Source organism: Mchenga conophoros, linkage group LG7 (genome assembly GCF_057382185.1).
Source record: "Mchenga conophoros isolate Kocher_MC1m ecotype Shallow Benthic linkage group LG7, M_conophoros_male_GT1.1, whole genome shotgun sequence".
Classification (NCBI taxonomy): Eukaryota; Metazoa; Chordata; class Actinopteri; order Cichliformes; family Cichlidae; genus Mchenga; species Mchenga conophoros.
This window is the reverse complement of record NC_140532.1, coordinates 24107171-24128170: the sequence shown is the minus strand read 5'-3', so window position 1 is coordinate 24128170 and position 21000 is coordinate 24107171. Positions and strand designations below refer to the sequence as shown.

Sequence of the window (21000 nt, the reverse complement as noted above, 5' to 3'; positions counted from 1 at the left end):
TGAATAAATACTTTAGCTATGAATCTTTCATCTGTTTTATCTGGTTCTTACAGCTGGTACAGTGTTCTCAGGTTTCAAAGTCTCACCTTTACTTTTCCAAGAACACTGCTTGTCAATGTGGCCAGATTGCTCAGTCTTTCTCTTCTCGCACCATTGAACCTTCTTCTTGAAGGCATTGTCCATGTGGGCACCTGCAAATTTCAGTCACTGAGTTCATCACTGAGTTTTGTTAAACTATTCTACAGGACTAACATGAGTTTACTTTTGTTGTTCCTGATAGCTAGTGCTGTCTGGGAAGGACGATGAAATTTTGGTGTACCAGCAGATGATTCGTGACTTGAGGGAAAAGCTGCGTTCAGCACAGCTGGACTTGGACAAAAGCAACATTCTGGCCTTGCAGCAGGTCTGTTCAAAAATAGGGATGAAATAATCTCATTTGTGTATAAACATTTCTGACTTTCATCTCCTGCCATTGTGGTGCACTGAATGTAGGTGATTGTGTAATCATGGCGACAGTTTTGTTTACGTGAACACAAAAACCCGAGCTCAGCATAGGAATGCAACTTTTACCTTATCTTAAAAGTGATTTGGGGACGTTTTATAACACATTTCACCACAGACTTTGTTATTAATGGATCTGAGTGTTGTGCTTGGATATACATCTATGTTATTTTATGTCACCTTATCATAGAAAAGATTTTTATTTTACCCACATTTTTTTCTGAGGACGTTTGCTTAAATAGAAAGAAAAGCATACTTTTACTTCACTGTTGCCAAAAAAGTAAAACTAAAACAAAACAGTTTGTTACAGATATAATTCTTATCAACCTTATATGCATAAATAAAATACTGTGATAAAATAACCCTATGTACATCTTAAATGCTTGGGGGTGGGGGGGTCATTGTTTATACGTTTATTTTTATTCTTTGGAACAGGGGCATCCTAATTTGGAGGTTATAGTCATATCTTGTTTTCCACCTATCTGTATCTATGTGTATGTCATGTTTCTTCTTTTGGTTCTCTCTCTTTGCCCTGTCTTTACATATAAATCTATCCTTCCTTCCATGTCTCTTGCTGCCCTGGGTCAGGTCATATATGAGCTCTGCGCTGTAAGTTTCATCCATCGTGGGCCTCTTATCTTGTAACCTCCTGTTGTTTTCGGTCCATAACGTTCTCCAACAATGAATGTGTAAATATTTATGTGTGCCACAGCTGTGTAAAATGTGTCTAACATTGAAATCCTGATAATTCTGTGTTTTGTGTTGTGTTGTGTTTTGATTTTGTGGTGAATATCCTAAAGGTTGTCCAAGAGCGTGATAATCAGATCAAGATGCTGAGTGAGCAGGTGGAGCAGTATACAGGGGAAATGGAGAGGCACACCCTACTTATTGAGGAGCTAAAGACATCTACGAAGAAAGACAGAGGTTTATACATCCCTGTTTAATTTATCAAATGTTGTTCATTAGCCTCTCTTCTGACAGTTGTTGATTGCAGACATTTGTAGTTACGGGGGAATGCCCAAAAAGAGCAAACTGTAGACCAACAGGTTAAGTTAACCTTAAAAAAATACCAAACATCAAAATATAATCATCATAAAAGATATATGTTCTGAATATATCTGAATTTTTGAGATAGATGTTTTGGTTTTATGTTGTTTTTTTTTGTTTGTTTGTTTGTTTTTTACATTTTTGAGATTCATGATTAAACTAAAATTTAAACTGTTTAAATTAGAACTGATAAAACATGGTTGCATGCCTAAGAAGGTAAATGGCTCAGAACTTGCAGGTGCCACTGAGCAGTTTATGTATTTTAATGTGAGTCAGATTTTTCCCAAGTGTTTTTTTTTTCTTTAAACAGAGCAAGGGATTTTGGACATAACATTTCTTAGCATATTAGCTTTTTGGATTTTTTTTTTTGTTACCAGTGTCAGTGTTATTAGCCCCCAAAAAACTGACCTTTTAATGAGACATAGGAGAAACCACAAACCACTGATGTGCAATGAAGAGCTTAAAGCTTATGCTCAAAGCTTGTAACATCGAGTTAAAACTGAGTGTCATCATCAGTGTTTCCAAGTATCAAGAACTGGAGTAATCATCAAGAATTCCAAGGAGTTGCCACAAAGCCTGGAAGTGAAAAATTTCAAAGAAAGAAAACTAGTGAGAAATGTGCTCAGACATACAGTGGGGCAAAAAAGTATTTAGTCAGCCACCGATTGTGCAAGTTCCCCCACCTAAAATGATGACAGAGGTCAGTAATTTGCACCAGAGGTACACTTCAACTGTGAGAGACAGAATGTGAAAAAAAAATCCATGAATCCACATGGTAGGATTTGTAAAGAATTTATTCGTAAATCAGGGTGGAAAATAAGTATTTGGTCAATAACAAAAATACAACTCAATACTTTGTAACATAACCTTTGTTGGCAATAACAGAGGTCAAACGTTTACTATAGGTCTTTACCAGGTTTGCACACACAGTAGCTGGTATTTTGGCCCATTCCTCCATGCAGATCTTCTCGAGAGCAGTGATGTTTTGGGGCTGTCGCCGAGCAACACGGACTTTCAACTCCCGCCACAGATTTTCTATGGGGTTGAGGTCTGGAGACTGGCTAGGCCACTCCAGGACTTTCAAATGCTTCTTACGGAGCCACTCCTTTGTTGCCCGGGCGGTGTGTTTTGGATCATTGTCATGTTGGAAGACCCAGCCTCGTTTCATCTTCAAAGTTCTCACTGATGGAAGGAGGTTTTGGCTCAAAATCTCACGATACATGGCCCCATTCATTCTGTCCTTAACACGGATCAGTCGTCCTGTCCCCTTGGCAGAAAAACAGCCCCATAGCATGATGTTTCCACCCCCATGCTTCACAGTAGGTATGGTGTTCTTGGAATGCAACTCAGTATTCGTCTTCCTCCAAACACGACGAGTTGAGTTTATACCAAAAAGTTCTACTTTGGTTTCATCTGACCACATGACATTCTCCCAATCCTCTGCTGTATCATCCATGTGCTCTCTGGCAAACTTCAGACGGGCCTGGACATGCACTGGCTTCAGCAGCGGAACACGTCTGGCACTGCGGGATTTGATTCCCTGCCGTTGTAGTGTGTTACTGATGGTGACCTTTGTTACTTTGGTCCCAGCTCTCTGCAGGTCATTCACCAGGTCCCCCCGTGTGGTTCTGGGATCTTTGCTCACCGTTCTCATGATCATTTTGACCCCACGGGATGAGATCTTGCGTGGAGCCCCAGATCGAGGGAGATTATCAGTGGTCTTGTATGTCTTCCATTTTCTGATGATTGCTCCCACAGTTGATTTTTTCACACCAAGCTGCTTGCCTATTGTAGATTCACTCTTCCCAGTCTGGTGCAGGTCTACAATACTTTTCCTGGTGTCCTTCGAAAGCTCTTTGGTCTTGGCCATGGCGGAGTTTGGAGTCTGACTGTTTGAGGCTGTGGACAGGTGTCTTTTATACAGATGATGAGTTCAAACAGGTGCCATTCATACAGGTAACGAGTGGGGGACAGAAAAGCTTCTTACAGAAGACGTTACAGGTCTGTGAGAGCCAGAGATTTTCCTTGTTTGAGGTGACCAAATACTTATTTTCCACCCTAATTTACGAATAAATTCTTTACAAATCCTACCATGTGGATTCATGGATTTTTTTTTCACATTCTGTCTCTCACAGTTGAAGTGTACCTCTGGTGCAAATTACTGACCTCTGTCATCATTTTAGGTGGGGGAACTTGCACAATCGGTGGCTGACTAAATGTAAAAATGTGTATACACACACACACACACACACACACACACACACACACACACACACACACACACACACACAGGAAAATATTTAGTATACACATCCAGAAATGCATACACTATTATATATTGTACATATATTTATTAGTTTCAGGTTGGCCATTCTTGTATTTTGCTCGTTTGTGTTGTTGTGTTTGCACATCTCTGTTGCTTGTGGGGCTCGCACACAAGAATTTCACTCGCATGTGCTGTGCCAGTGTGCCTGCACATGTGATGTGACAATAAAAGTGATTTGATTTGATTTGAATTGACGTAGTAGCATCCAGAAATCCAAAGTGAACTTTACTGTATGGCTTCCAGAAAGCCCTGACTTGAATCCCTTTGAAAATGTGCATTGTAAACTGAAGACAAAATTTCTGCCAGAAAACCATCAAATCTGGAGGAACTTGAAAGATTTGCCAAAGAACAATGGGCTGAAATTGCTCAGGAAACATGTGCGAGACTGTTGTTAAAAGGCTGTTTATTCAGCAAAAAAAAAACCTGGTGATTGGGTTCATCATTTTGACCCTGGTAGTTTTAGCTTTTTGTAAAAGAATTTTGCCTCATATATCTGTCTGTCTATCTATCCACACACACACACACACACACACACACACACACACACACACACACACATATATATGCATAATTACAATTACATTTGTCATTTGTTCTTGAAGGCCTCCCACCTACCTTACAGCAGAAGAAAATGGAGGGGCTGAAGTTAAGGCTAGAAGCTGCAGAGACAAGAGCAACGGAAGCAGAGCATGCGGTAAAACTAGCAGAAGCTCATGCTGAGGAAAAAGACAAAGCACTTATTGAGGCTTCAAACCGCTTGAGCCAATATGAGTCTGTAAGTCTGCAAACATATTTTTTGTTCCTCATTTTTTTCTGTTTTATTTTGGCTTTCAGTAAAATGTTTGCAGCCAAATTAAATTATTTGTGACTTAATTTCCAGGAATTGATGCATGTGATTTTTTTTTTTCCTTTCCCCATCCATCCTCACTTTTAATAGAGACATTGAAATGACAATGTGACTATGGTGTGATCCACGTGCTTTTTTTGGTCTACAAACATGGTGTTTGTTTTTCACCATGCCAAATCACATCCTGATTTCCACAAAAAGCATATGAGTTAAAAACAAGGAAAAAAGACATTTAGACAAGACTTGCTTTTTGGTGAATGAAACACTTTGAACAACAACTTGGTTTCTGTTTTACAGGGCACTTATGGCCTGGAAGCAGCCATTGCAGAGATCAAAGAGTGTAAAAATCTAATTAGAGAGAGAGAATGTGAGGCAGAGGCCATGACCAAAGAGATCAACCAGCTTGAGATGAGAATCAATGACCTCATGGACGAAAACGAAGGTTTTAGAGAAAAACTAGGTCAGATGTTTGTTTTTTTTGTTGTTTTTTTTTAACTTGAATGGTCACATTGCTCAGTATATTTAGACAACACTCACTGACGTGGAACTATAAAATTAATTTAGCTTTTGTTTATACTGATCTTGACTCCGAAGGTCTGGAACCAAAGCAGGAAGTGGATCTGACAGAGTTTAGGCGTGCCACAGATCTCAGACAGCGCCGGTACAAAGCAGAAAACCAAGTGCTCACCAAAGAGGTATAGTGGGAATTATACTGGTTAAAGCCAATATTTTTATATGTAATTTTGCTCATGAGCGTCTTCTACTAACACCCTGATTATTTTCTAGATTGAACGACTTGAAGAGGAAAGACTGGAATTAAAGAAACAAATCAGACGCATGGTGAAGGAAAGAGGTGACATTAAAATCACTCGGTTTAATTCCACAGATTGTTCCTTTAAAAAGTATATTTGTATATCAGCAACTCTTTTCACCCATTCTGAAAAGCTCATGTGTAGTTGGTTCACCACATCTATCGTGTAAGGCAGGGGTCGGCAACCTTTCTGATGATGAGTGCCATCTAAAATTTTATCAGAAGTCAGTGTGCCATATGATTGCATTAGCAATAAATGTAATAATGCTCTATATGAACAGTTACACACTATATAGAACCACTTTATAGAATTATATTTGTTCGCAGATGTTGGCAGCTATCAGTGAATAGTTATCAGCTATTTTGAAACAAAAAAAAGACACTTTTTATCCATAACAAGAACTCCATAACAGCAAATGAACTGTACAACAGAAAATGTGTGTTTGTTAATACAGGGATACACATGTTAATGTGATCTCTCGTCTCCCACTCAGAGACACAGGTCTCTGTGTGTCCAGCATTCAGACGGCTACCTGAGGACACTCATGTGAGAGAAAATCTGTTCACACAGATATGTAGAGCCAAGTACTCTCAATAAGGCCTCTGCAATGTTCTGAAGACAGTTAAACTTGTCAGGTAGTGATGTCCAGCAGGTGAAAATGCAGCTCCATGAACACGCACAGTTGTGGATTCCAGCTGCGTTTGTAGTTCTGCAAACTTTGACCCCACAGAGTCGAGCTTTTCAGTTCAATCAGCTGTATTTCTATGTCCTCTGTCCAGCCAGTTAATGCGAGACAAATCTAGCTGCTCATTAAAGCTTTCTGGTTTGATCAGAAAAGAAAACATTGGTCCATACACCTGAAAGTCCTGAAAACGCATTGTGAATTCTGTCTTGAGTCTACGGCTGTATTGGTGTATTTCTGCGGTGCTGATGCTGCGCTGAGCGGAAAGCTCCTGAAGCATTTCAGAATCAGAATCAGAATACTTTATTAATCCCGAAGGAAATTTGAAGTGTTTGAATGTGGAAATTTCAACATCGCTTGAAAAAACTGCCAGCTAGCCACATCCCTGTTATTTTTAGCCAACTATAAGTTGAATCTGGTAGTTGGGGTTGTTAGCTAAAATACCGTCATTAAGAATTGGCACAACTATGCGAGCTCATTTGCGATGTGCACCACTGGCCTGGCCAATAATTTTTTAATGCACCTTCTCAGATTAATTCACTGTGCGTTGTGCGCCGTGCCATCAGTTAACCCAGCTGGCGCACGTGCCCAGGGTTGCCGACTCCTGGTGTAATGTCTCCACAAACAGGCACATAGGCCTCAGTAAGGAGCCTTGTCCACTATGTTAATGTGAAATTTATGTCTCTCAAATCCAGTTGTCCCCTATTATATACACAGACATGAAACCTACAACACTCCTTTAAGGTTCCCGGTCAGACCAAACTCATTTTCATCCTTTTGTGACACTTGCTGTCAGTTTTAATGGAAGGGACATATGAACACATTGGCCCGATGATATCTTTTCCTTGCAGGGTTTTTCCACCTAAAATGTATTTGTTTGAACCAAATCTATTGGTTTAGCTTGTACAAAAGGAAGACATTTAGCTATTTTTCTCCTGACTTCTCTTGAATTTTGAGTTTTGTTTCAGACATACATTTTAAAAAATGTTGCTCTTAATCAGCTGTGTCTACAGGGATTCCACAGTCAAGCTTACTGCTGGAGGAAGATGTTAGACCGAGCAGGGCGGCACAGCTGTCGCTCAATCAGAGTGGCATGTACACAGATGAAGAAACCAGGCGCAAAGTAAGACTCTCAGTAGTGACATCACCTCTTGCCACCTGACTTAGTGCCCTATATTAAAAAAGAAACATTCTCATCAAACAAACTAAGTGAGAATTATAATTTTATTTCATATTATTCAGTGAAGAATGCACCCTTTGTTGCATATTGCTTCCCATGGAATACCATGGTATACCATGGGAAAGGGTTATGTCAAAGTTTTCAGGGTTTTTAATTTGAAACGTTACGTTAACACTGCATTTCAGAATGAGTACCTTGAAAAAGAGTTAAGCAAAAAGGAGCGAGAGCTGGAACTTCACCGGACCCAGTTTCAGGTCAAATGTAAGTGTAGTCCTGCTCTGACTTCCACTTAAAGTTCACACAGATGTTTTTACACTTGAGTCACTGTAGCATCTGTACATTATGTAATGAGACGATGATCAATGCAATATATACTGTATTGCCAAAAGTATTCACTCACCCATCCAAAAGATTGAATTCAGGTGTTCCAATCACTCTTAGGCATAAAGACTGCTTTTACATATGTTCATGAAAGAATGGCTCGCTCTCTGGAGCTCAGTGAATTTTAGTGTGGGACCGTGATACAATTGGCAGATTGTGATTGGCAATCCATAATCTGATGTATGAGTCTAGGTTTGGCGGTTGCCAGGAGAACAGTACTTGTCTGACTGCATTGTGTCAAATGTCAAGTTTCAAATCTGGTGGAGAGGGGATTATGGTGTGGGGTTGTTTTTCAGGAGTTGGGCTCAGCCCCTTTGCTCCAGTGAAAAAAAAACTCTCAATGCTTCAGCAAGACATTTTGGACAATTTCATGCACCCATGCAGTCTTGTGGGAAGAGTCTGGGGACGGGCCCTTCCTGTTCCAACTTGACTGTGTACCAGTGTACAAAGCAAGGTCTGTAAAGACATAGAAGAACAAGTTTGGTGTGGAAGAACTTGACTGGCCTGCACAGAGTCCTGACATTAACCTGACAGAACATCTTTGGGATGAATTAAAGGGGAAGCTTCTGAAAGAATGGTAAAAAAATTCCCATACACACTCCTAAACCTTACGGAAAGCCTTCCCAGACGAGTTGAAGCTCTTACAGCTGCAAAGACATCACATTAAACCCTTTGGATTAAGAATGAGATCCCACTCAAGTTCATTTGTGTGTGTGTGTGTGTGTGTGTGTGTGTGTGTGTGTGTGTGTGTGTGTGTGTGTGTGTGTGTGTGAAGGCAGACAAGCGATTACTTTTGGCAATATAGTGTATTTAAAACATTTTTATCTGAATGATTTATCTCTGGGGTACTGCTTCCCCATTGTTATTCATTCCTGTGCATGAACTCTTAGTGGAAGAACTTTCAAAGGTGAAAAAAGATCTGGAGGCTGCTCTGAAAGATGTCCTTCAAGCAATGAGGATTAATCAAGAGGCTGTTTCTGTTCCTAATCTGGAAAGGTTGGCCAATGTAAGTATGCATGAAAACTGATGTGAAACAGTGCTTAGTTTAAGACGACATTTGATTAATAGATAGTGTTTTTCAACGTGTTTCACACGGGCTCACTTTACATCATGCCTTTACACGTAGATAAGCTGAAAACTATGGACTTTGTCACTCGTCTGCATTTTACCGTTGACCTTGTCATTTGATGAAACACAGGGTTTGCCTCATAGCAACCTGATAAACAAATGTGGTTAGCTTCAAAGAAAAAGGCAAGAAAGCCATGCAACATACCAATCAGCAAGGAAGTAGCAGATGCTAGCACACACCAAACACATGAAAATCAATCTTGGATAGTGGCATAAATGTATTTTTATCCTCTACAACTGTTGCATCGAGGATTTGAGAATAGCTGGGGTTTTTTGGGGGTGGCAGTAAACTTTACTCATTCTCCTACAGGCTTTAGATGTCAGTGGCATGGGTGGCCAGTCTGAGTCAGCCCCACACTTCAAGTCCCAAATACACCAGCTGGTGGGGAGAAATGAAGAACTGAGGCAGGAGCTAAAATCAGCTCGTGAGGAGGCAACCGACAGCTTGAGTCAGCTTGCCAGAGCCAAAGAAAAGGTAGATTAATATGATTTAAGTTAATTACACAAATTAATAATGTGGTGGACTGGCAGCTTTATTTGGCCATATTTCTGTCTTTGGCAAGAAAACAAAGCGGTATGATTTCTCAACTTTCTCAAAGCCAAGCATGTATTAAACTCTAGTTATGGAAGCCCAAATCCCAGTGGTAATGGTTGCGTGTTTCTTCTCCAAATCAAAAAAAATTATTTTCTTATGTAAAAGTTTGTAACCACTGAAATATAAAGATTTATGAAGATAGCTGCATGCCTGGCATGGGCTCCATGGCGGAGAGTCATTAACATGTCTAGAAGATATTTTTTTCCTTTTTTTTTGGCCTGATCAGTCGCCTGTTTTTGATATCTGCTACTTCTGTTTCATATAATGAGAGAAACGAGGTAAACAAACTTCTGTCTCAACTGTTCAGCATGCATTCAGTTTCAATTTTCAAAATGATAAAACTTTCTTACAAATAACACTTAACAAAAGCCACATTATCCAGAACACAGACAGTAACAATTTTGTTTAAAATGGGGAAGCCTCCTTTACAGAACTCCTCTGCCATTTCTCCAGTTTTATTTTCAAATAAGATTTTCTCTTTTTGTTGATTATTCTTTTTCATTATTTATTCCTTTGTCTGATAATTTTTTTCACAAGTAGTGTAGTGTTATTTTAATCATCTATGTATTACTGCCTTTAGTCTCAATAATGTTTTGTTACCTTATGTTTGTGGTACATTACAATGGCCTCCTCACATTCAGTAATCAAGCAATCCATGCCGTATTGTCCCAAACTGTGCTAAATAATACTTTGAATCTAGAGACAAATGCAGGAACTTTTTGATAAACAACACAACGTTTAATAGCCAGGTTTTGCTTGTGATTTTTTTTAAATTATCTGTGCCTGTTAGATATGCCAACTTGAAAGTGAGTTGGAGTTGCTCAGGAAGTCTGGCAGTAATGGAGTCGTCCTCAGACCTCTGACCCTTCCCGAGGGCCTGGAGCCCAGCAGCACTGAAGTCATCAGTTCCCTGAATGAGTACGCCGTTCGACTCCTTCAGGTTAGTGTCGCTGTCTTCCAATAATAAGGTTGGGAAGAACTATAAACTAATTGTTTCAAGTAAAATCTAAATAAATTGATCATAATTATTTAGGAGCTCAAAAACAAGGAGGAAAAAATGCAGAAACTTGCAGGTGCTCTGGAAGAATACAAGGAGAAATTTTCTGTTATTAGCCATCAACAGGGACTTCTCTACAAAGAGTACCTGAGGTGGGTTATCATGAAAGGTTTTGCGCATTGTGGGTGATTTATTTACATGTAAGAATCTCAAATATTTTCCTGTGTTTTTCTCAGTGAGAAGGCAAAGTGGCAGAAGGAGAAGGAGACATTCACAGAGATGAAGAACAGGCTGGACAAACAAAAGCAGGTGGATGACGTTAAAATCAAAGAGTTCAGTGTAAGTCAGCTTTAAAAGGTTAATAATACTTAAATGCTACAAGATTCACTGTGTTTATTTTGCAAACACTTTCAATGTGGCTCTCATTCACTCACATAGACATATGGTTTACGATGATTCACTGTTAAAGGCTGATAACATGGAACTAAATGTGTCTCAGACAAATTACTGGAATATTTTCCTTTAACTCAATAAACATAAAATGCACATTAGGGGAACAGACAACTTGTTCTGGTGTGTAGTGTGCAATATCAGCAAGTCGACCAGCAGCTCTTAAGTGATTAAATAACTATGTTTTGACATTTTTACAAATTTGAGATGTACAAATATAAAATATCAGGGTAGGATTTTGCTGTGCTTCTTTTTCCTTCTGGTGTCAGTTTTATTAAGAGCAATTATTCACCTTATCTATCAGGATCTGCTGGACACACTTCAGAAGGATCCAGAGGACATCAGAAGACAGCTGAGTGAAGCAATTCGTAAGCTGACAGTGCTCAAAGTTAATGAGAAGAAACTGGCGCGACGCTACACAACCCTGCTGGAACAAGAACAGCACCTCCGCAAGGAAAACGGCAAGCTGAGAGATGAGAGCAGCCAGATGCAGGTTTCGGTCACTCAGAGGATAGGTTACCTTCAGAGATACAAGGTACCAAGAAGCTAAATCCCACCAAAAGCCTTGGGGGGGGAAACCGATTCTTATCTATTGTCTTTTATCGCAACTAGGTGAGACTATATAAAACATTTTACATAAAAGTTTCTCACTCAAAGTTTTCTTTAAATAACAGAAAATAATTTATGAAATATTGTGAACATTTCTATCAGAGAGAGTGTAGCAAAAAGTTGTGTTTTTAGCACTACTGTATGTTCATTCAGCACCTTTCTAACGTCATTGCCTTTTATTTGGTCTTTAGGAAATGGCTGCATATAAAATAGCAGCACTACAGAAAGCTTTGGATGATAGTGTGCCCTCATCAGACCTGGAGAAGGCTAACAAACAGTACACAGAGCTAACAGTCAAATACAGAAACATGCTACAGAGAGACAGCCACCTCATACAAAGAACCACCAACTTAGAACATTTGGAGGTATTAAAAAAAACATTTCCTGACCAGGTTTGTCCCACATCTCATGTTGTGTTCTTGACTAATGATAACACTTTATTAATCTTTTTTTCTTTTCCTCTCAGAGTGAGAATGAGTCTCTCCGAGAACAAATCTCTGCCATGAATAAAGAACTGGAGATCACGAAGGAGAAACTTAATACTTTAGAGCAAAGATGGGAGAACATCCCTTCAACAGGTAAACTAAGGATATTGATCATTACAAACAGTTTTGTTTGTAACAAAATTCATCATATAATGATGTGAGTGTTGGCCACAAGTACAACATTAAAAACTGATTCCCACCTTCAACAAAAACAATGGTGGGTGGGGTGGGTAGAAGAATCAAGAATCACATCTGAACTGCATATCTGAAATAAATTGGTCTGAAAGAATTTTGGTTCAACCTCAGTTTTTATAAATTTGATCCTATTTTTGTCCATAAAGAGGTTTAAGGGAACATCTTGTAGTTCAATATAAATATTTTGAAGTTAGAATAAAAGATGTTCCAGCATTCTTGGATTCACAACAAGGTATCACAGTCTATGAAGGCTTTTACAAGCTGAAGTTTCCGCCATGAAAACATTCACTGGGCTGTGGTAAAACCGCTGGAATAAACCAAGGGCACAGGCTTCCCACAGGGCCAAAAATTACAGTTATTTATGTCTACTGCTTTCTTCCTGAGCTTTTATCTACTGTATTGTCCTGCATGCAGTGTTGTAAGACAGCTTGAATACATTTAGTGCTCATTGGATCTGAGCCATAGCTAGTGGGGTCATTGCATTCCTGTCTCAACAATGAGGAGGTTGGGTAAAATTCATCATATAATGATGTGAGTGTTGGCCCGGCTGCAACATTAAAAACTGACTCCCACCTTCAACATAAACAGTGTAGGGGTGGGTAAATTGTATAACAATCACATTTTTGAATTTCATATCTGAAAGCAAATTGGTATGAAACAATGCTCGTAGACAGTTGTGTATCATTTTTGCTGGATAACTGCTTGAAGTTTTGCAAATCCTCAGTTCACCCCACAGTTTGTCAAAGAGATTTATGTCAGGGCTTTGTGCAGGCCATTCAATAACATTCACTTTGGTCTTCTGGACATAGTTCTTGACCATGTTTTGGGTGTTTGTCATGCTAGAAGACAAAACGATGACCTAGACCCAGTTTTGCTGCTGCTTAAAGTTTTTCTCCAGATTCTTCACGTATCCTTCCTTCTTCCTGATTCCTTCCACCTTGACGAGATTCCCAGTTCCAGGCGTACTGAAACATCTTAACAGCATAATACTCTCACCACCATGTTTTACTGTGGTATTCTTTAGGTTGTATGCTTCTCCATTCTTTTTCCAAACTATGTTTTAACGGTCTGTTTTTAATCTCATCTGATGAGCGTCAAGTACACAGAATCTTTCTCCAGGTTGCCTATAGCATGCTTCAACATTCAATTCATTCCTGTGCATGGTTCTAGTGATTGTCTTCTTTGACACTACAATTCCTAACTCTTTCTAACTCATTCACTAGTGTCTTGGCAGTTCTTTTGAATCTTCAGGCACATTTCTCATTAGTTTTCTTTCCAGAGTCTTTGAAATCTTTCACTTTGTACCTCTGCCAGGGTCACTCTGCACCGTGTGGCTCTTCCTTGAATTTCAGTTTCAATTTTCAGTTTTATTTGTCATATGCAAGTTAGCACAGGGTCAACATTGCAATGAAATGTGTTTGACGAGCAGCAGTCACTCAGCAGCATGAATTTCTTGATAATAGTTATCGTTCCAGTTCTTAACACTCGTAAACGCTCAAGTTTAAAGTGGTTGTTTTTGTTTTGGGAGTGTTGTTTTTTGCACGTGCCTAGTCAAAACCTTCCTGAGGTTTTTCTGCCTGGAAGATAACCCTCAGTTTTAACGTGGTTTTACATGCTTTGAGCACTACAAAGTCACAGCAGTCAGTTTTTCAAATAACTAATAATATTTGACCTTGGTCATTTTTGTTTGTTCTGAAATCATTCTGTTATCGTGTGCCAACAGAAGTAACTTGTGCTTTCTAAATAAAATTAGTATGATAAGAATTTCTATGTCGAAGATTGATTGCTCTGTTAAAAAACGCACTCAGGAAATTTTTGGCTAATAATTTTGTCCTTATCTGTATACAATGCCACAGTTTAACGTCATTTAAGTAAATTTTGCATATAATCTTTATATTTGTATTTAATATATTGTGTGTGTTAAATTATCATTCCACACTGTTTATTGTTTTATTATCAGGAGAAGAAAATGAGATGGATAAGGCAGAAAAGGCATCACTCAACAATGAGATGATATCTGCTGCAAGACGAATCACCACTTTAGAGATGAAGGAGCTGAATGAGAGGCAGAGAGCTGAGCATGCCCACAAAATGTATGAGCACGTGAAGAACTCACTTAAGCAGGTGGAGGAGCGCAATGTGGAACTGGAATCCAAGTTTGTGGAAGTATGAGACCAAGGAAATAGACAGATATGTTTTTCTGTGGCACATGAAATGTGTTGTTTTCCCAGCCATCACCATGACCATCTTTTAACATATCTAAAAGGCTATTTGGTTCACCTGACACATAATGTTACAGTGAGAGAAGTGAATTCATTTTGATTGGACTGGACTTGCATTTTTATGCTATCCAGAACCTGCTCAAAAAGAATTTTTTATTTCATTATCTTAACATTTTAGTCCACAACCTTTGCGATATATCTCGCTTGTCAGTCTCTATCAGGTTGTGGGTGTTCAAAAAAGAATTTATATGACTCTTATCAAGAAGTCTTACTTCTGTTTCTCTTTAGTTGACTAAGATGAATGTGGAGGCCCAAAGGCTTGAGCGGGAGCTGAGAGATGAGCTGGCAAGCAGCGTGAGCAAAGCTGCGAGCGATGCAGACAGAGCCAAGATTGCAGAGCTGGAGAAGGCAGAGGCTGAGCTTCGCAATGAGGTTTCTAAGTGCGTCTGACAGCGACTATGCCTTAGATTGATTTTTGTTTTTGTTTTGTTTTTTGCTCTCTATTGTGTGCTCTAAGTTTTGATAAGCACTGCAATCACAATCATCCCGTGTGTGTGTGGAGGGGGAGGGGGGTGGATTTATAGAAGCATAGGTTTTGAGGTCACAGCATTGTATTCAAGATCAAGCATCAGGATCCTATCAAAGATAAGCTTGTCCTTGTCAGGGGGGGTTCAAAATATTACAAGCAAGTTTGATTTTTATGATTGTTTAGTATTGATTGATAGCACTACCACCATTTATCCATTCATCAATAATTAAAGACAATGATCACAGTGTTTCACTATAAAATACCAGATCATTAACAAAAATTAAAAAACACCTAAACTAATACGCAGCTGTAATGTTGGTATTTAAAGGGATTCATTATTTTATTTTAAAAACAAAACATAAAACATGTTATGTTGCAATTTCTATGCTTTTTTCCCTTTGGCAGGCTTCAGGAGGTCTCTGATGTGGCTGTGACACAGGTGTCTGCTCTACAGGCCAAACAAAAAAGCAACGAAAAAGAAGTGGAAACTTTGAGGAGGCAAATATTGGACTACCAGGTAACTTGGTTTTGCTTTCAGCTTCTTTACTTGAGTTTACGTTGTTTAACCTGATGACTGTGTTGATAAAAGAACTTTCTCAAGCAGGTCCTTTACTGCACTTTCTGTTTGTTGCCATTTGACAGTGAGAGATACTTTGAAATCAATCATTGCAACTTTTTATGGTGATTTGTATAGATTTTCAGATCTTTGCTTTCAACAAAAAAGTGGAACAAATGTCAGTGGTTTGTTAAATTCTCACATGTCTGCGAGACAAAAATCAAAGAGAAATCATGCTTTGTTTTTCACTCAGTCGCAGTCAGACGAGAAGGCCCTCATTGCAAAGCTTCACCAGCACATTGTGGCTCTGCAGCTCAGTGAGTCAGATGCTTTGGGAAAACTTGAGGCTGCCACCAATCACATCCAGCAGTTGGAGGCCTACAAGCTGCGAGCTGAACAGCGGCTCGATGCAAGTGAGCGTACTCTGTTTCTCGCTCGCCAAGAGGGCAGAAACCGCTCGAAGCACCTACGGCAGACTATCCAGTCGCTCCGTAGGCAGTTTGCAGGTGCGTTGCCACTTCCTCAGCAGGAAAAGTTCTCTTTGACCATGCTGAGCCTCCAGGAGGACCGAGCAAAAGCTCAAGAGGAGAAAAAGAGGGCAGAGCAGGAGAGCAAGAGAGTGGAGGGAAGGGCAGAGGAGCTGGAATTAAAGCTGCAAGGGCTGGAAGAGCTCGTCTCAACCCTAAAGGATGTGAAAGGGGCCCAGAAGGTTAGTGGGGAGTAATATTCTTGAGATCACATCTTGTCTTGTTTTGACAGTTGCCAAAAACCACACTGTCTATGACTTAAACCAGGTCACTGAGTGGCACAAAAAGATGGAGGAAACTCGCCTGCAGGAGCTCAGGAAAGGCAGGGAGCTGGTGGTCCAGAAGGAGGAGATAAAATATCTCTGGAACCTTGTAAAGGAACAGGAACAAACCATCCACTCACTGGAAGAGGATATTGTTCAGCAAAAGACTGTGAGCGAAAAATTTATTCTTACACACACCCAAATTTGCTCATTTCTCAATCACTATAAAATTAAAATTTTATTTGTCACATACACAGTCATACACAGTATGATATGCAGTGAAATGCTTACACAACTGCTCGTGACATAAAGAAAAAAAAAAGGCTATGAATAAGATAAATATGAAAATTAAAAAGGGTAAATTTAACTAGGAAGGAATAAAATATATAAATTAAAGTTGAAAATAAAATAACTGTACAACAAAATACACAATACACAAATACACAGTATAGAAATATATAAGAATGTATGAAGATATATATATATATATATATATATATATATATATATATATATATATATATATATACACAATAACAGCAGCTGTACAGTATTAAGTGGAAATGAAGAAATATAATGTCCAGTGTTGTGCAATCCACACATGAGAGTTACACAGAAATTGAAATGATTGTGGGCTGATTAAACTGCAATGAGTGGAGATTTTTTGTGAATACATATTTAGGAAACTGAGGTTTTAGGTGCATAAGCGCTTCGGGGGTAATGCAGTAATATCTTCTCATTACTGTATAAAGCTTCACGAAGAATGCCAGCTTGCATGGGATCAGCGAGAGGTGGAGATGGAGCGTCAGCTGGACTATTATGAGAAGCATCAGGATGAAATTCTGAGCAATGCAGAAAAGGTAAACCATTGTTTAACTAATTTAAAAAAAAAGAAAACACTGAAAACAAAACCAGCTGGATTTCCAGCTTTTTCCATTTTTAATCCTCAACTGTAAAAGGCTGATGGACCGGGCATGGTGGACATCCATCATGCGAGAATGAGGCAAAGTGATATAGAACAAGTTCATGCGTTTCCTTAAAGTCTCAGATGAATATTGGTGATCTTGACCTCATGGTGAGAGGTCAAGTTATCTTAAAATCTTGTGTACATGATAACTTGAAAGATGTCACCTAAGATTTTCGAATTGATACCATAAGTGTATCTACTAGGAGGCTGAGGGGCAGCACTGGCAGTCCAGTTTTTGATTATTTAATGTGCAATTTTACATGTAATTAGTTTCTTTAACATGCTATTGCAAAGGTAATTACTCTATTTTTGTCTGTTGTAAGCTTGATGAAGGTAAAAGATGGCTACCAGACCCAAGTCTACCTCTTGCTCGTCAGTTAGAGTTTACCTTGGGAAAAATCAGAGAGCATGTCCGCACCATTTTGGAGACACAGGCCACGTGCAGAAGTTTGGACAAGGCACAGTATTTTGTCCCTGTTCACATACTCAGCAGTCCCTATAAGTATATAGCAATATTATTTTTTATTTATTATTGTTTTAATTTGTTCATTTGTACATATGCAGAAATTGAAAGAGAGGGAAGCAGCTCTGTGGAAGGCAGAACAGAACATCGTGTCAAGGGATAAAGTAATCAACGAGCTGCGTCTGCGGCTCCCAGCTGCTGCCGACAGAGAACGGCTGCTAGCCGACCTTGCCAAACATGAAGAGGGGCAGTCAGACAGACAGTCTGCCCTCAAGCTGGCTCACCAGACCATCAAAGACCTGCAGGATCGACTTGACAAAAAAGAGGATATAATAAAGAAATACCAGAACCAGCTGGCTCAAGCTAGACAGGTACAGTGATATAAGATGAAATATTGGCTGTGCAGTGATTTTAAGCACAGCAAGTCTCTGATGTTGATTTCTTTTCTATGGGCTGAGGAGAATCATTAGCAAGTCAGTAAGATTTTATTATTGATTAATTGCAGTGTTATAGAATCTTCAACAGGTGAAAAAATTAAAATCGCAGATCTTAAACAGGGTAAATATCACTGGTTAACTCTATACATGAAGTATTTCAGTTATTTACTTCATTTAAGGCACCATCACAACAGTTTAAACATGTTTTCTTTTTTAACCATTTATTTGTTTAATTGTCCTCAATGGTGTTGATACCAGGACCAAGAGGAACTGATAAAGAGACATCAGGAGGAGATGAAGATGTTGCACGAGAAGCTGGACTTGCACACAGACACCTCCCTGGATCGCTTCAGACAGACAGCGATGGTACTGGTGCCCTTGTTTCAGAACTTTTTTGTTCTGTTTTTGTAGATTTTGATCTTTGATGTAAGGCTCACAAGAACGTTAGACCACTGCAGACCAGATAAGGCATTCAGATTCATTTCTTGAAGTGTATTTCCACAAATAACTGGATGTATTTCACACCAATTTTCCCAACGTAACAAAAGATAATCAACAAAGGATGTGCTGTATTTGTATAAAGAAAGACCAGCAGAGAAAAACATGTCTCTAAGAGTCTTTGAGCTTATAAGGCTTCTGTTTAATTCTCTCTCTGTCCAGGAGTTGATGAAAAAGCCCACCTTAAGGGTACCAACCTCCAAACACGTGGAGCGTCTGGCTGAGCTAGAGCAAACAGTGGCCGAGCAAGACATTTCACTTTGCTCTCTCACTGAGAAGCTGAAAGTGACCACTGCTGAGCTGGAGCGACTGAAAGCTACCATGGAAACAGAGGCTAAGAGACACGCTGGCGAGACGTCAAAGTGATTATCACTTTTAGTTGGTTTTTTTGTTTTTTTTAAATGTGTGTTTATTTCAGTTTTTTAACCCAGTGTTTGCGACTAAAAGTTATATTAAAGCAGCATCGGAATGCTTAATGTTTCCTTAATGTAGTCTGTAAAGTAAATATTTAAGTACTTCATGGATGTAGCTACTCATATTGGTTGCCCATTTGTTAGGGAAGTCCCACGTGAAGGCACAAGATGTACATTTTTGCTTTTATTATCTTGGTTCACTGCACATTCAAATAATAGCACCTTGTGCAAGCAGAGCCTGTTTTATCCTTCTTAATTACTTTAATGAGAAACATAATTTATAAAATAAATATCCTACTGTATTCAGTATGGCTTAAATCTATCAATCAAGACCATAAATGCAACAGGAAAGAGTTTACTGGAGTCATTTATCCAGGAAGTTGAAGGATGTTTTAGACTTCTGTGCAATCAGACTTTTTCTGCAGCCAGAAGAACCACTTGCTGGTGGCCCTTCCAAAGAAACAGCTGTAAGACAATTTCTACATTAGCTTCACTATACAGGCATAACATTACAAGCACAGATTAATTCTTCTACATGGCACCTTTTAGTGGGTGATATATATTAGGAAGGAAGTGAACATTTTGTCTGTAAAGTTGATCTGTTAGAAGCAGGAAAAATTGGCAAGCATAAGGATTTGAGTTGTGATGGCTAGACGACTGGGTCAGAGTAAAACTGCAGCACTTGTAGGGTGTTCCCAGACTGCAGTGGTCTTGTATTTGCTTTGTATCTATAAAGGAAGTGGTCCAAAAAAAGAACAGCGGTGAACTAGCAACAGGGTCATGGACGCTAAGGTTCACCGATGCACGTGGGGAGTGAAGGCTGGCCCGTGTGGTCCAACAGACCAGCTACTGTAGCTCACAAGGAGCACAACAACAAGTTTGAGGTGTTGACATGGCCTCTAAATTCCCCAGTTCTCATCTGTGGGATGTGCTGGACAAACAAGTCAGATCCATGGAGGCCTAATAGGACTTAAATGATCTGTTGCTAACATCCCAGTGCTAGATACAACAGCACACCTTCAGGGCTCTAGCGGAGTCCATGCCTCAAAAGGGTCAGGGCTGTTTAAGCAGCAAAAAGGGTGACCACCAGTGCTGTGGACATGGGTTCATTTTAATGGATTCATTCATAACTATCCAAGAAAATGAGCATTGCCAGAAGTGTGTACCCAGTGTGGTCTTGTATTTGCTTTGTATCTATAAAGGAAGTGGTCCAAAAAAAGAACAGCGGTGAACCAGCAACAGGGTCATGGACGCTAAGGTTCACTGATGCACGTGGGGAGTGAAGGCTGGCCCGTGTGGTCCAACAGACCAGCTACTGTAGCTCACAAGGAGCACAACAACAAGTTTGAGGTGTTGACATGGCCTCTAAATTCCCCAGTTCTCATCTGTGGGATGTGCTGGACAAACAAGTCAGATCCATGGAGGCCTAATAGGACTTAAATGATCTGTTGCTAACATCCCAGTGCTAGATACAACAGCACACCTTCAGGGCTCTAGTGGAGTCCATGCCTCAAAAGGGTCAGGGCTGTTTAAGCAGCAAAAAGGGTGACCACCAGTGCTGTGGACATGGGTTCATTTTAATGGATTCATTCATAACTATCCAAGAAAATGAGCATTGCCAGAAGTGTGTACCCATACTTAACCAAAACATTCAATTTACTGAAGAAGGACAGCATCAGTGTTGTGACTGAAAGGGTTTGGCTGGCTTAGTGCATATGTAAGAGTTTCTCTTTCAGAGAGCAACATGTTGGAAGGAGGGTGCTTGAATTAACCCCTGGAGGGTCTTAGAAAAATGCATACACTATCGGTCTTAGAGCCACAAATCGACCCTAAGACCCTCCAGGGGTTTTAATGATGTAAATTTGATTTGCACTACACAGTTTAATGGAA

The 21000-nt window shown here is 39.5% G+C and overlaps 1 protein-coding gene across 10 annotated transcripts in view; it reads left to right on the top strand.

Annotated features, from left to right (window-relative positions):
- cep290 (centrosomal protein 290) overlaps positions 1-21000 on the top strand; it is a 41352-nt gene that overhangs the window by 5113 nt on the left and 15239 nt on the right. For 5 of the 10 annotated variants that reach the window (XR_014893439.1, XM_085283011.1, XM_085283008.1 and 2 more), the window contains 27 exons: positions 281-403; positions 1090-1110; positions 1302-1425; positions 4477-4649; positions 5019-5181; positions 5316-5416; positions 5508-5574; positions 7217-7338; positions 7581-7656; positions 8667-8782; positions 9215-9379; positions 10290-10439; positions 10533-10648; positions 10733-10835; positions 11251-11481; positions 11747-11920; positions 12022-12133; positions 14196-14401; positions 14746-14897; positions 15392-15503; positions 15796-16251; positions 16337-16501; positions 17085-17192; positions 17623-17757; positions 17864-18133; positions 18458-18565; positions 18860-19059. Coding sequence is in view for 9 of the 10 variants with exons in the window: in XM_085283011.1 (XP_085139137.1) it covers positions 281-403; positions 1090-1110; positions 1302-1425; positions 4477-4649; positions 5019-5181; positions 5316-5416; positions 5508-5574; positions 7217-7338; positions 7581-7656; positions 8667-8782; positions 9215-9379; positions 10290-10439; positions 10533-10648; positions 10733-10835; positions 11251-11481; positions 11747-11920; positions 12022-12133; positions 14196-14401; positions 14746-14897; positions 15392-15503; positions 15796-16251; positions 16337-16501; positions 17085-17192; positions 17623-17757; positions 17864-18133; positions 18458-18565; positions 18860-19059 (4049 nt within the window). In the remaining variant the exon portion in view is untranslated. The remainder of the gene's footprint in view (positions 1-280; positions 404-1089; positions 1111-1301; positions 1426-4476; positions 4650-5018; positions 5182-5315; positions 5417-5507; positions 5575-7216; positions 7339-7580; positions 7657-8666; positions 8783-9214; positions 9380-10289; positions 10440-10532; positions 10649-10732; positions 10836-11250; positions 11482-11746; positions 11921-12021; positions 12134-14195; positions 14402-14745; positions 14898-15391; positions 15504-15795; positions 16252-16336; positions 16502-17084; positions 17193-17622; positions 17758-17863; positions 18134-18457; positions 18566-18859; positions 19060-21000) is intronic. The other 5 variants (XM_085283010.1, XM_085283015.1, XM_085283016.1 and 2 more) reach the window with 2 other exon arrangements.